At 38.5% G+C, this 13,251-nt stretch overlaps 1 protein-coding gene across 1 annotated transcript; it reads right to left on the bottom strand.

The window, feature by feature from the left end:
- Positions 1-1,499: 1,499 nt before the first annotated feature.
- On the bottom strand, positions 1,500-12,388 carry rgs5a (regulator of G protein signaling 5a). Its single transcript, XM_074635136.1, has 5 exons — positions 12,229-12,388; positions 11,108-11,221; positions 8,301-8,362; positions 4,608-4,774; positions 1,500-3,470 (listed from the first exon to the last, which is right to left on the bottom strand). The coding sequence occupies exons 1-5, from the start codon at positions 12,270-12,272 to the stop codon at positions 3,306-3,308; spliced, it is 552 nt and encodes a 183-aa protein (XP_074491237.1). The 5' UTR covers positions 12,273-12,388; the 3' UTR covers positions 1,500-3,305.
- Between the last annotated feature and the right edge of the window lie 863 nt (positions 12,389-13,251).

Genomic DNA, 13,251 nt, shown 5'->3' with positions numbered 1-13,251 from the left:
TCAATTTATTATTGGTTCTAAGAACAGCAATAGATACTTGTTTGCATAAAAAACTGTTTTCGGGAATATTTACACCTTTTGGCAAGACATCATTTTATCTCTGGCTTGTTATGCTACAGTGTATCGCACATGTAAAAGCAGTGCGCTCAACAAAACAAAACATTTGTCATAAATGTCACTAACCTCCTTTTGGGACCTAAAGGCATTTGACCTTTTTCATCTATTTCTCGGAACTGCGGTAATAACGGATGCGTCCATGCAAGCCTCTGACAGTGTTTGTGTTGGCAGCCAGTTCCTCAGCCGCATCTGTTTCCACTCTGTTTTACACTCATCTCTGACGTTTTTTAAGTGGCGTACTCTTCACATGCTGCTTTCATCTTTAAAACAATTACTTCACTCTGATGAGGAATTAAGGAAAGAGGGAACAGATTTTTCAAATAATCTGTTTTCTTAGAAGTATTTTCCTTTGACAGGTTGAGATATTTTGTTTTCAGTCTTGTTTGTTTGATAGTTACACAGATAATTTCAGAACTACTTAAAGGAACAGTGTGTGACATTTAGGGGGATCTTTTGGCAGAAATGGAGTATAACATTAATATTGATTAAGCATTATTTAGGCCTTGACCCACCAAAATATTTGCAAAACAGATTCCCCCCCCACTCCTTTTACAAATTATATACATTTTCACAAGATTCGACATATTTAGATGTGCCTTCAAAATTGGTGAGTGCATGAGGGGATTATGTCCATATCACTCCACCATAGCAGCTCTGGTTGGGCTGCCTGTATAGACCCTCCTGGTGAAAAATAGCAGCTGGAGACGCCATGATTGCAGCTCTTTTGTATGTGCTAATTTTATTACTTCAATTAAGAACTATGGGTATCGGTGGGCTGTCCCTGAATCGTGTGTCCGGTCATACCTATCAAATCGCACTCAAAATGGTTGACGTTAATGGGACACTTTCGGGTCAAGAATCATGGGATGTGGGGTGCCCCAGGGTAGTATCCTGGGACCTCTATTGTTTTTATTATAATTGACTTAAGAGCCTACTGGATTCTGGCAAAATTACTTTTATTCTACAACAAAAAATTCATCATTTGACATGACTGTCTGTCTGAGTCAAAATATGCATGTATATGTTGTGCAACAAACTGGCAACCATTTGTTGTTAAGGGATGGGGTGGGAGAATGCGACATCTAGTGGCTGAATGTTATTGATGTTATCAATTGTACCTTTAACATTTTTCATTATTAAACTTGTGGCGTCTGGATTGGTATGTGTTTTTTAGTTAATCATTGCATTCTTAAAGACTCAATTATGAGGTGCTTCTTATGTACAAATGAATAGGTATCCAATGAAGAAAAACAAAGTGACAATTGAAAGTAAGGTGTTTCCTCTTTTATAACAGTGAAAAGATTGTGGGAAGAGTCATTGCCAGCTCTCCATTCATAGAATCATGGTCTTCATTGTAGTATTTAAGAATAACTTAAGACACATTTGTTGTAAATAGTTGATATTTACACATAAAAATAAATACATCTTCAGGAATTGTATGCATATATATTTTTATGTGGTCCACTCCAGAACGTACATGCAAGGCTACATCAAATAATGCATATTCAGCAATGTTAAAGCCCTTATTGATTTTTCTGTCGTTGACTTTTATGACAACAGACTGGCTAATCTGTGCCATAATAAACCCTTGTCAATGCTGTTTAAAACTGAAATAAATCTCTCCGATTTGTTGTTATTTGTTGGTTGTTCCAATGCCTTTTTAAGTAATGCATTGAAATATTCAATGAGAAGTTAGAAAATATGGCACTCCTGATCAATAGTGTTTTTAGTTTTTCAGCCTGGATTAGTGTGGAATAGTTGCATTTTAGGAAACAATAAGGACTTATAAAATGCTGAATATCTAGATAACAATATTCTCGTGTTGGTTAAGACATCATGCTTTTGTTTAATATAAAAAGCATTAAAGAGTAAATATAATCACACTTCATGATTGCTACATTCAACTAAATGCATACATTTAGGACACATTGCACACCGACACCAAATCCACCATCACATCCTTCTCATGTCTCAGCTTAGTGTAAGTAAGGTGAATACCAGTGTTTTGTTACAGCATATAGTGAATAATAACTTGTGGTTGAAAGTGTCAACTCGGAAAATAAGAAAAGTGAAAAGTACATAACAGATTTTTCAACTGTGACTAATATGTATGTCTGATTGCAATGCTGCTATTCCCTTAAATTTCCTTTGTGACTTTAAACTTCAATTTGTGCTCCATTGCTTATAATTCAAAGACCATAATAAAATGATTGTCAATAACCAGTATTGACATTGTTTAGTGCTGCAAATCTGCATGTTTTGCCCCCCTTGTTCATAGCACTAAAACCAGGTCTGGACCTTTTTAGTGACTCTGCATGCATAAATACAACTTTGGTATTATCACATGGGAAAATGCCCTTTCTCTGTTAAAACCGCTGCTCTGTTCACTTCTTTTTTTGAGATTCCCTCCTACTTGATTTTCCCATCTTAGCAACATGCAGTTTAGTGGTAGCCAAGGAGCTCGACCACTGAGCCAACCAGCCAGCACTGTTCTCAAGGCATGGCTCTCACAGGATGCATCGCAACCAGTGGGGGAGTTTGGTGAGAATCCACACTTAACTGTCTATGTGAGTGTGAGAGAGTGGAAAAGACAAAGAGAGAGTTCTGTGATAATTATTAATCATGCATTGATACTAGAAGAAGGTCCACTATGTTACAGGTTCTTTTATTTTAATGACAAAATATTTGGTCATTGCTGGAAATTATTTAATGAATCCATTGATATAAAACAGGCAACTGTGTTACTCATTCTATTCAGAGTCTCCCAATAGTTTTCTCCCATAGACAGACAATGTTATAGGTCATATTTTTCCCAGGCACTTAAAATGGCATAATATCTTTGAGTCTTCTTAGGAAAACCCCAAAGTACTTAAAAGTCACTTTGACGTCTGTCTGGATAAGTTGTTTATGTCTGCGACAAAGGACTGGGTGTATGTATCTATTTCAAAAGGCAGTCTTTCCCTTATATTCAAAGTATAATTTGGAAATATAATTTTCCCACCCTTCGTGTTTTGGATCTTTTGCAAAATAAAATTCTTCGGTTCTCGAGCTGTCTTACACAATAGTAGTTTATTAGAATTTTCTTTAATTGAAAAAAAAAAGCGTTTCCTATTATTTTCATGTTAACTAACTGCTGTTTGAGACCTCCCCCCCCCACCCCAACCAAGCTCCTCAGACTCTGCTCTGACTTAGTTGACCAGGAGCTCCTGGTATTGCTGAGACCGGAGGAAACGACTGAAGGAGTCTTTCTCCATCAGGGCGAAGATCCTCTTCTCGGCCAGGTCAAAGGTCGCAGGGGAGAGGTCCACCAGGTTCCTCAGGGTCACATCCTTGGTGAAGTGGTCAATGTTCACCTGTGGTGGTGGGAGGACGACAGGACATACTGTCAGAAACAACTATAGTGCGGATGAAGAAAAATGGCAGGTATTGATGGTAAATATTGATGATATAGGTATATGCAGAAATAATGTGAAAGGACTCAGAAAGATGAAGAGGAAGATACCATTTCTGGCAAAATACTATTTAATTATTCTGTCTATTTAAACTTGCCAGTTAACAAATATAAATTAAATCAATTCCCATCTGCCTGAAGATTATTCCATGGAAAACACTTGTACAACAAATACATGTACTTCCAAAAATGTCAAACTATTACTTTAATTTGTTACACTCAAAGAATCAGGTAAGTGTAGATCAGTACAAGGAACAATATTTCCCCCTAGAAGTCACGTCCCTAACCCAAGATGGATTTACAACAGTAAATGTGCCATATCTGTGTGTTTATGACCTGTGTGTGTTCTCATACTTGTGCTGTTCACATGCGTGCAGAGACTCAGTACATTCTTTGTCTGTAACCTCATCTATTTATGCTCAAGCACGCCTATATTTCTCCGCAACACATTCGTTCAACTGATTAGATAAAGACTGAAAGTCCTGTGTTTGTTTGACCGATCCACCACCACCCTGCCCGCCCTGTGTGGACTTCCTCGCTCTTTATACTTGTTATTATACCACGTAAGTTTCTACCACGAAACATTCAATAGCGGCCGCACCATATACTATGTCATTTGCTCTGCACAGTGCTTGTTGTAATACGTCACTTTCTCTGTCCGAATGCAAAAATGTCCACAAAAAAAAAAAATAGATACGGGAACGTCAGTAGTGCATGGCGACTGGCCAATATGAATGGCAAAGGCAGCAGCAGCAGAAACACTGCTGTCGTGGAGAACCCACGCCTGGGAGACGCAGCAGTTCAGCGAGGCAACGGTCGCGCACTGTTCACGCGGAGCAGTCGGGCCAAAGTGTAATATGTCACTTGCTCTGCCTGAATGCAAAAACGTCCACATTCAACGTATCCATGATTTGCGGACACGCTCAATGCCAACATGTTGTCCTGGCAACTGGGCTGGGTTAACTCAAACTCTTTCTATTCGAGGGTGTTAAAAATAAATCAATTTATAAAAATGGGGAAAGTGACTGGAGTCCCTGACCTCTCTGGGTCCCTCAGACTGAATGAAGTCTTCATAGATCTTCTTGGCCTTGGTGGCCATCTTCACGGGGTTCTTGGTCTTCTTGAAGTCCTCGCAGGCAACCCAGAACTCAATATTCTCATCACTGAACTCGGACTGCAGGAAGCTACGGAAGGCGGACACACCATCTGGTAGAGAAAGGGGGGTGTGGGGGGAGGTGTTAGAGAGAGAGATGACAGGCTATATAATAGAATATATAGAACAACAAGTGATTATTTAAGGCCCCTTTGCATGCATGCATTTTAAAGTAAATATGCTGGCAATGGTGAAGAATAACCAGGAAAATGAATGACTCAGTCTGAGGATTATTGTGTCTCTCTATCTGTCTCCCTCCTTAAACTAACAGTTTTCATTCACGCCAACTGCTATGATTATTAAGCAAAATGCTTTGCATACAGCACGAAAGGAAAGAGGAATCAAATATGAGTCACAAGCTGGTGTTTTGTTTTCACTGTTAGGCTGCATGATATAGGCATCAGAGTTATATATTCAAGTTATGAAATTGATTGAAGACACTTATGCTAGTCAGGAGACGTTAATAGATAGATATATTTATTAAGACTTCACAATGAGAAAACAAAAAATTCCACCAGTAATGCAACTTTTGAACTGAGAAAACTCTTCTTCAGTCACACCTGTTTTCTAGCAGTGACACTATATATATATATACATTGTGTCTCTTTCCATAATGGAAGGGAGGCACAATTAACATTATAAAGTGGTTGCATATACTACTGAGGTTAGGTATTTTTATTGAGGAAAGTGTGATGAGATTTCAAATTTTTTAGTATTAGATTTCCTAAAAACCTTCTGGATGGACCCACAATAGAATTCAGGAAAATGTTTTGTGCAACATAAGAGTGAAAATAAACTTATTTGAAATTTCACAAGTATTTATAGAAATAAAAATATATTTAGTCAAAACAATTGAACTAAAGTTTTACAAAAACAGACGATACCTTTCAGAAATGTCCAAAATGTCCAAAATAGAAACACAACTTTTATTTGGACACGTGTAATAACACAGAGGTTATTCCAAGATAAAGATCCAGCATAAGACTAACTAAGAAAGCATACAGTTCAGCGAAGACCATTGTAGTTGAACATAATGCCTGCGAAGGGTCCCATTGTCTGAACGAGCATGTGCTGCAGATGATAAGCTTTATGCTGTGGCCTCAGGGATTTATCTTCCATCTAAATGGCTAGTTTGGTTCAAAATAGAACAGAGTCGCAATCAAACTGCAGTTAAAAGACCTTCAGTAGAAGGACACACAAAAAGAGAAGCACACACGCAGAGGAACTAATGACAATTATGGCTGTTCATGCGTCAGAGCTGCAACAACCATCAGGAAATGGAGCCTTGTGTGTTTGTCTGTCGCATTCATGGTAATATTTTAGCTGAATTATGGTAGATTTTCTTGTAAGATTAACTCAATTTCAGTTTTAATTAACTTCACTGAGGTTGAACAAGCTGCAGGAAATAATGAAACACTGAACAATTCCTATAATTAAAAAGCGCACAGACAACTTGAAAATTAGATTAATTTTTCTACAAGTGAAATGTCAGATAGTAGTCATACATTATTTATCTCCTGTTGCATAATATACATTGCATTATGCAATTTTTCACTTTAAGGCGAGGGCGTGAGGGTGGGTCTACATCTGAGAGGAAATAACTCACAGAGAATCCCATGGGAATTAACAAGAGAGAGGCCATAAAGAATAATGTTAATGCGAAATCTCATGTAGATAAATAATCGCGGCGCAATGGTTTGCAGCAGCCGTGCAATAAATCAATGCTGGTGGAATCATTTAGAGTTCTCCCTGGAGATGTTACCATAACACACATAACCTCCCTGGACGGATACACACACGGATGCATGTACACATTCATGCAGGCATGTAAACACAGGGGGTGGGGGAAATACATCTCGCTGCACCAGACTGTGCTGAAGGAGCCACTTAGAAAGGTCTTTTACCACCCATTGAGCTCTGTGGAGGACAGGATTCTCCGTTCACATACAGTATATCAGCTGGTCAGTAACATCTGGACGTGGATCTGTTTTGATGCACAGGGGCAACTTAAGTGACTTATTATCAGGAGAGTTTACACGTACCGCCAACTACCGTTAACCATTAGAGTTAATCATCACTCTTGCTGTGCACTTTGTGAAGTAAACAGTAGAGCCAGTTGTTTCTTTTTGGTATGTATGGTGGCTGTAAATGTGTTTTTCTTAATTTTTTTTTCAGTCTACACTCACAGTATAGCTTAAACTACCTTAAAGGAGAACACAACCAATATGTTATTTCTAGGGCGCTGAAAGTTAACGCAGCAATTACACATTAACGCAAATTTGTTTTAACGGCACTAATTTCTTTAATGCAACATGTTATTTTTAGATTGTACCTCAGTTTTCAGGCTAGAGTGAAGATACTGGCATCATATGAAACTAGGACCCCTAAGGAATCCATTGGTACCAACCATGTCATACTAGCTTGTCATGAAGAAGGATAAATAACGCTCCAAACGTACGCTAAATTTTGGCGAGGAAAAACTGGCATGGCCATTTTCAAAGGGGTCCTTTACCCTCTGACCTCAAGATATGTGACTGAAAATGGGTTCTATGGGTACCCACGAGTCTCCCCTTTACAGACATGCCTACTTTATGATAATCACATGCAGTTTGGGGCAAGTCATAGTCAAGTCAGCACAGAGTTTGCCATGTTATGATTTGAGCATATTTCATTTTTATGCTAAATGCAGTACCTGAGGGTTTCTGGACAATATTTGTCATTGTTTTGTGTTTTTAATTGCTTTCCAATAATAAATATATACATACATTTGCAAAATGCAAACATATTTGCCCACTCCCATGTTGATAAGAGTATTAAATACTTGACAAATCTCCCTTGAAGGTATATTTTGGACAGATAAAAAATGTGTGACTGCACACAAGCTATATTGCTGTTGTGGAAACCAAACCGTGGTGTGCTAGTCTACTCGACAGACACCAGGCCTCATGAAAAGGCATGTTTTCTCCTTTAGGAATGAAAGTTGTTACATAATGCAGAAGACTGCAGCTTTGGATAGTATGAAATAATGACTCTCTCAGTGTTTGGTTGTGAGGATGCCAGCAAAGCAGAGACGCTGCAGAGCAGCACGAAGTAGGCTACCTCAACATGTCTATTTTTGGATTTTAACAAGAAGGATTCTTGTTGACATTAGAGCGTGTTTTTTGTTATTATTGCTTTTTCAACTAAGGGAGTCAGTTTAAAAAGTTGTATAGAGTAGTATATATAAGATTTTAAAATGTTAAGCAAGTTTTTTAATATTGTTATATAGAGACACAAGGTGTTAGATTTTCACCATAAAGCCCCTTGAGGCAAATTTGTGAAATACAATTCAAATCCAACAGTTACCCTGTGCTTGTATTGATCAAGTTGTGGGGACAAAAATCTCTTCATGCAGTCACATTATTGGGACTCAGATCCCATATTGGGACAAAAAGCCGTTACATCACAAGGTATATCGCTTAATGTTGGGGTTAACTTTTGTTGTTTGTTGTTTTTTCTGTTAGTGAGTGACACAAATACAGTAAGTGTGTTGTGTGTGTGTGAGAGACGGAAAGAGAGAGTAAGAGAGGGTAAACCTACAGCCGTTGTTCAGGACTCGGTCCAGACTCTCGCGCCACTGGGCAGCCTCCTCAGGAGTCGGCCTGCACACAAAATACCAGTTCAGTCTTCAGCAAAACTGGTTCAAAGTATTCCAACGGTTAACAAATACAATCTGAAGTAGGTATATGAGTCTTTATCATCATACAATGTACAACACTTTTTGAATGTTAGCAAACTTTATGTAGTCTACATAAACTCTACAGAGTGAACACAACAAGCTATAAATACCAGCCTGGTCTCAGCAAATGGCGTATGAATACGGTAATTTCCTAAGTCATTTTGCATGTTATCCCTACGCATTTCATTTTACACTGCAGGGGATGTAATATAAAGCAGCCCGTTTGCAGGAAAAGGAATATGAATGCCACGATAATGCACGTGGCATTTAGCGTGTGGTAAGAACGCTTTCTTGCTTGGGGTGTGTCAATTGTATGCCATGCAGTCGGTAGTCACTGAAACACAGGACTTTCAACCAGGAAACCTGTGTTTGCGACCCATCTTTTGTTTTTCAAGTAACGTTGGTGACATTTGTCACGTCTTTTCAGCGATGTTTGTAATGTGTTTTCCATACTTATGTTACGTTGTTTCCATACATATTTTACTTTTGTGTTTTTTTTGCTTCAACCTAACTGCGGACGTTACCGTAGTTTTGTTGTGTGGCGTACAAATGACACTTGAAAAGCCTAAAATAGGTCCTCATGACACGCAGAATGTCCGTGTAATGTAATGCTATATATATATGCCTTCCCGTGAGACCGGGTTGCATAAAGAGTGAGAATGATGAGTTGGGAATGTTGGGTGAAACAAAGACAAGAATTTCACGGTGTTCATATTCTGTGTGAAACCAAAAGTCAACCGTTGACTTATTTACGTTAATTTAGTTTACGTACGTGATTTAATTAATGTACTTACTTTAACTCATGCCATGATCTTTTCCTAAACCTAACCAAGTAGCTTTGTTTGATTTCACAACGTTGACCACGTGTTTAAAACTGCGACCGTACGTCCGTATGTGATGAGCTGGGAATGAGAACGGGGCGTTAGTGACACACGACATGCCCTTAAAAGTGGCATGCTCTTTATACGCCTTCCCATGAGATCACATTGATAAATACACATTTGACGTGTGTTTCCAGGCTCCCAAAACCAGACCGCATCCTTTGATCTCAGTTTCTGCAATGAGATTTAAGTCTGGAAAACATCCCCTGAGAATAGACAGTGTCTGGTGTGTGTACCGGACCAGTCAAGGGTAGCATTTAGACATCGGGCTGAATCTGTGAACACTTTAAAAGGAGGAGTTGTGATTCTGAAACTGCGTGACATTTCTCTCTCCGTTACCAAACAGCTGAGATGTTTTTCTAGTTTGAAGATTAGCTGGAAGGACGTTCTCATGCTGCGTTCCAGTTGAACTGGGAAGTCGGAATTTCCGAGTCCCTAATCAGGGAATTTGAACTGGAACACCCCCTGAATTCGGATTTCCAACTCGTAAAGTCGGACGAACCTCACCAACCCCGACCTCAAAATCCAAGAAGGCTGATCCGTGCATCAACAGTAAAAAAGATGTAGTAATATATTGTTTATTAGCACTTCTGTCTTAATTGTGTCTCATTAAATCAGTCGTACAAAGAGTACTGTCCAACTTCTATCTGTGGACATGTTGCTACGGTGTTTGTATGCGCAAAATACCGGAGTAATGTATTGTTATCAACTAGTATCGCTAACAATGGCTAACCTGGCTGGAGCAAACCCCATTTAGTTTTCCGACTTGACTGAACAGGGTGAACGCGGGTGTGACATCATTCCCAGCTCCAACCTCCGATACTAACGCTTAGTGACGGCCGTCGGCATTCGATACCGCCGCACAAGGCACCCTGCAACGCCAGTGTGAGACCCACCAATTAACTACAATGTAAACCCATCCGCAGCAACAGTAAACGCTCAGAGAAAGTGCAGCGGTGACGTATTATAAAGAGCGAAAAATGAGAAAGTGTTGGTTCAACCAATCAGGTGTCTTAGTAAAAGAGCAGAACTGTCACCCTTCATTTATCGGACAAGCTTTTTATGTGATGTTAAGCAAATGCTTGCAAGGCTAGCTTGTATTCCAGCTTTACAGTGTGAGGATAAAATGTGGAACATATCCACAGTAATTATAAATTAAGTCAAATCAAACAAAGAGATAAAAAAAACTCTGGATGACAGCAAATAGTTTACAGTGTCGTAATTCAAATTATCAATATGAGCTGCAGTGGCAGGAGAGATTTAAAGAGTGGTTTACGGTCTTAATATTGAACCACAATGACTGTAAGGGGAACTAACTAACTAACATACAAAGAAACAAAATAAAACCTCTGATAAAGCCTCACCAACCTCTGGGGGTTACTTCAAGGTGAAAAAAAAGAATGCTGCTTTTATCAATATAATCAGTTTTTCCAATTGAACTCAAGGACTTTTGAAACACAATATTATGTGAATGGAAAAAACAAAGCAAGACAAAATTACATACTTTCCCTGACAAGATTGCTATAACAAGAAACACAAGTTCTACATTTCATACATAAATCATCTCTGACCCAGTTCTTTCAAGGTGATGCCTAATAAAATGAAGCTTTGTACCATCTAACACTGACATCTGAGCCCAGAGTGAGTGTCTGGACAACTTTAACGTTCTTTGATCTCCACATCTTTGTACCTTCTCTGGGCTCTGCTCGGCCACTTTACCACCAATTATCTGATTAACACTCTGGCAAACTTCCCCCGCCTCCACAGACATTAATCTCCAGACTCACTTCTGCTGCTTCTCCGGCTTCTTCTCGGTCTTCTCGGGATAGGGGATGATGAGGTCGAAGGCATTTTCCGGCTTCTGCAGCAAAACGCCCAATTTCGACTTGATCTCCTTCGCCCTGGACGACAGAGATCAGACGGTTCATGTGACAAAGTCTTTGTTTTATCTTCTTAGACAAGAAAGCAATAATAATCTAGTCATGATGTTTATCTAAGCTTTCGTGATATCTATCATCCTCTCTGCAAACATGATGCTGGTATATTGTATTTACATAAGACACCAAGATTCAATTTATAAGCATGTCAGTTGGATGATAAATCATTAATTTTAAAACTTTTGCTACAAAAAGTCTGAATTCTTTACAAAAGAGGTTTCATGTTTTGAATAAAAAAGAAAGGGAAAAGTAGCAGTTACATTTACAGCTTTCTACTTGGAGTTAGTTGGACCTTTTGGAGATTTAGTCCTAAAATTCTCATGTTGAGTGTAACATAATGTATTAAGTTAAAGTAAAAGTGACTCTACACAGTATTTATAATGTAAAGAAAATCTTACATTTACCGCCTTGTATTTGAATCAAGAAAAAAAAAATTTCAAAATATTTTAAAATCATCATTAACCAAATGGTGAAAGTGTTATTTTGTGTTTTAACCAGTGTAAACTTTGTTAAAATAGTCTTTTCTTCCACCCTGCAGATTAATGAATCCTCTCTGACCTATCCTCAAGTTGAGTGCGTAAGCAACACAATGAATTTCTCGGACTCTCTTGAGTAATCTGCATAAGCTTTTGTAAAAAAATATTGGCAAAAAACATTTTTGTTAGCGTAAAACCTGCTCTGAAGTGCTTCTTCAGGTCAAAAAGTCTGTTGAAAAAGGACTTCCAGGAAACAGAAATTCATTTCAGAAAGTAGAAAGTTCACAAAGATGAACTTTAAGTTCTTCCAGATGGAAACTCTTGACCTGATACTGCCAGCAACATGGATTTACAATTTGTCTTTTAACCTATGTATGACCAGAGACACTCTTAAGAGGTTTGAAATATAGCCAAACTTTATCGGATCCAAATCACATAAGAAGAACACACTGTTAAGACATGACAGGAGAGGTGAAGTGATGATGCAGGTCTCACCTTTCGAGGCAGGTCTGGGGTAAGGCAGCTAATCCTTTACACATTTTCCAGTCGCAGTGCTTGAGCGTGAGTTCAGTCTTCTGAGTTAGACCGCTGTGAGTCTCAAAGTCCCTCTTAGTTTCTGACTCTGGTGTTCAGCACATGAGGCGTTTTATACAGACACCCTGTTGGATTCGGGCCAACGGCTAAGCCAATCAGACTGGAATGTGTAGAGCCTGGACAGATGAGGAGCCTGGCTGAGGAAGGGCGGGCTCTCAGACATGAATGGTCTGTTTGCTTTGAGGTTTCAATCAAGCAACAGATCCAGGACCAGCGAGCAGGATGCAAACATGACTGTGAATTTTCACTGATATTAGATCTAAAGTTATGCATTAAAGATTTTGATGCCATTCATCACAATGTGTGTCACATTAGTCAGTGAGTTATTGTTATATGTTATTAATACATTTCTAATCAATGGATTTTTACACTTGTCAGTTCCATTTGTTTAATTCCTATGTGCTTTAAACCTTTTGTTATCTTTTTCATAGCTACCATTTCACTGCCTTCTGCTACAATAGGCTCAACTTCTACAGAAATAACATTAAAGTTGCATCCGATCTACAGTGTCAATACACATGCTGCATCTACAAAGACACACATTCAATAATCATACATTACTGTTGAAAATCAACTTTGTAACTCAAAGGTAGTTCATATTTTAACTTTAGCTGAAGCCTTTTTGACCAACTTTGAAACACGGAAACTACTCAAACATAAGCTATCTTAAATGCTATTTTAATTTGGGCTCACATCCAGTCATTTAACACTGTAGAAACCATTTTTTTTGTATAAAAACAACTCACATGACTGCTCTAAAAGTTACTCATTTAAGCATTTTGTGATTTACCACTTCTATAATTAAGGTCTGGTTATGACAACTGGACAGCATGTTTAAAGTTAGTAATCTTTGTTAGAAATTGTTAGATAAACTAGTGCAGACACGATACCAGAGTTTTGGTACCAAAATGAGACTTTTTCTGA

The sequence above is a fragment of the Sebastes fasciatus genome, chromosome 5, assembly GCF_043250625.1.
Source record: "Sebastes fasciatus isolate fSebFas1 chromosome 5, fSebFas1.pri, whole genome shotgun sequence".
Taxonomy (NCBI): domain Eukaryota; kingdom Metazoa; phylum Chordata; class Actinopteri; order Perciformes; family Sebastidae; genus Sebastes; species Sebastes fasciatus.
The sequence above is the reverse complement of the archived record's forward strand: the minus strand, read 5'-3'. Positions and strand labels throughout refer to the sequence as shown.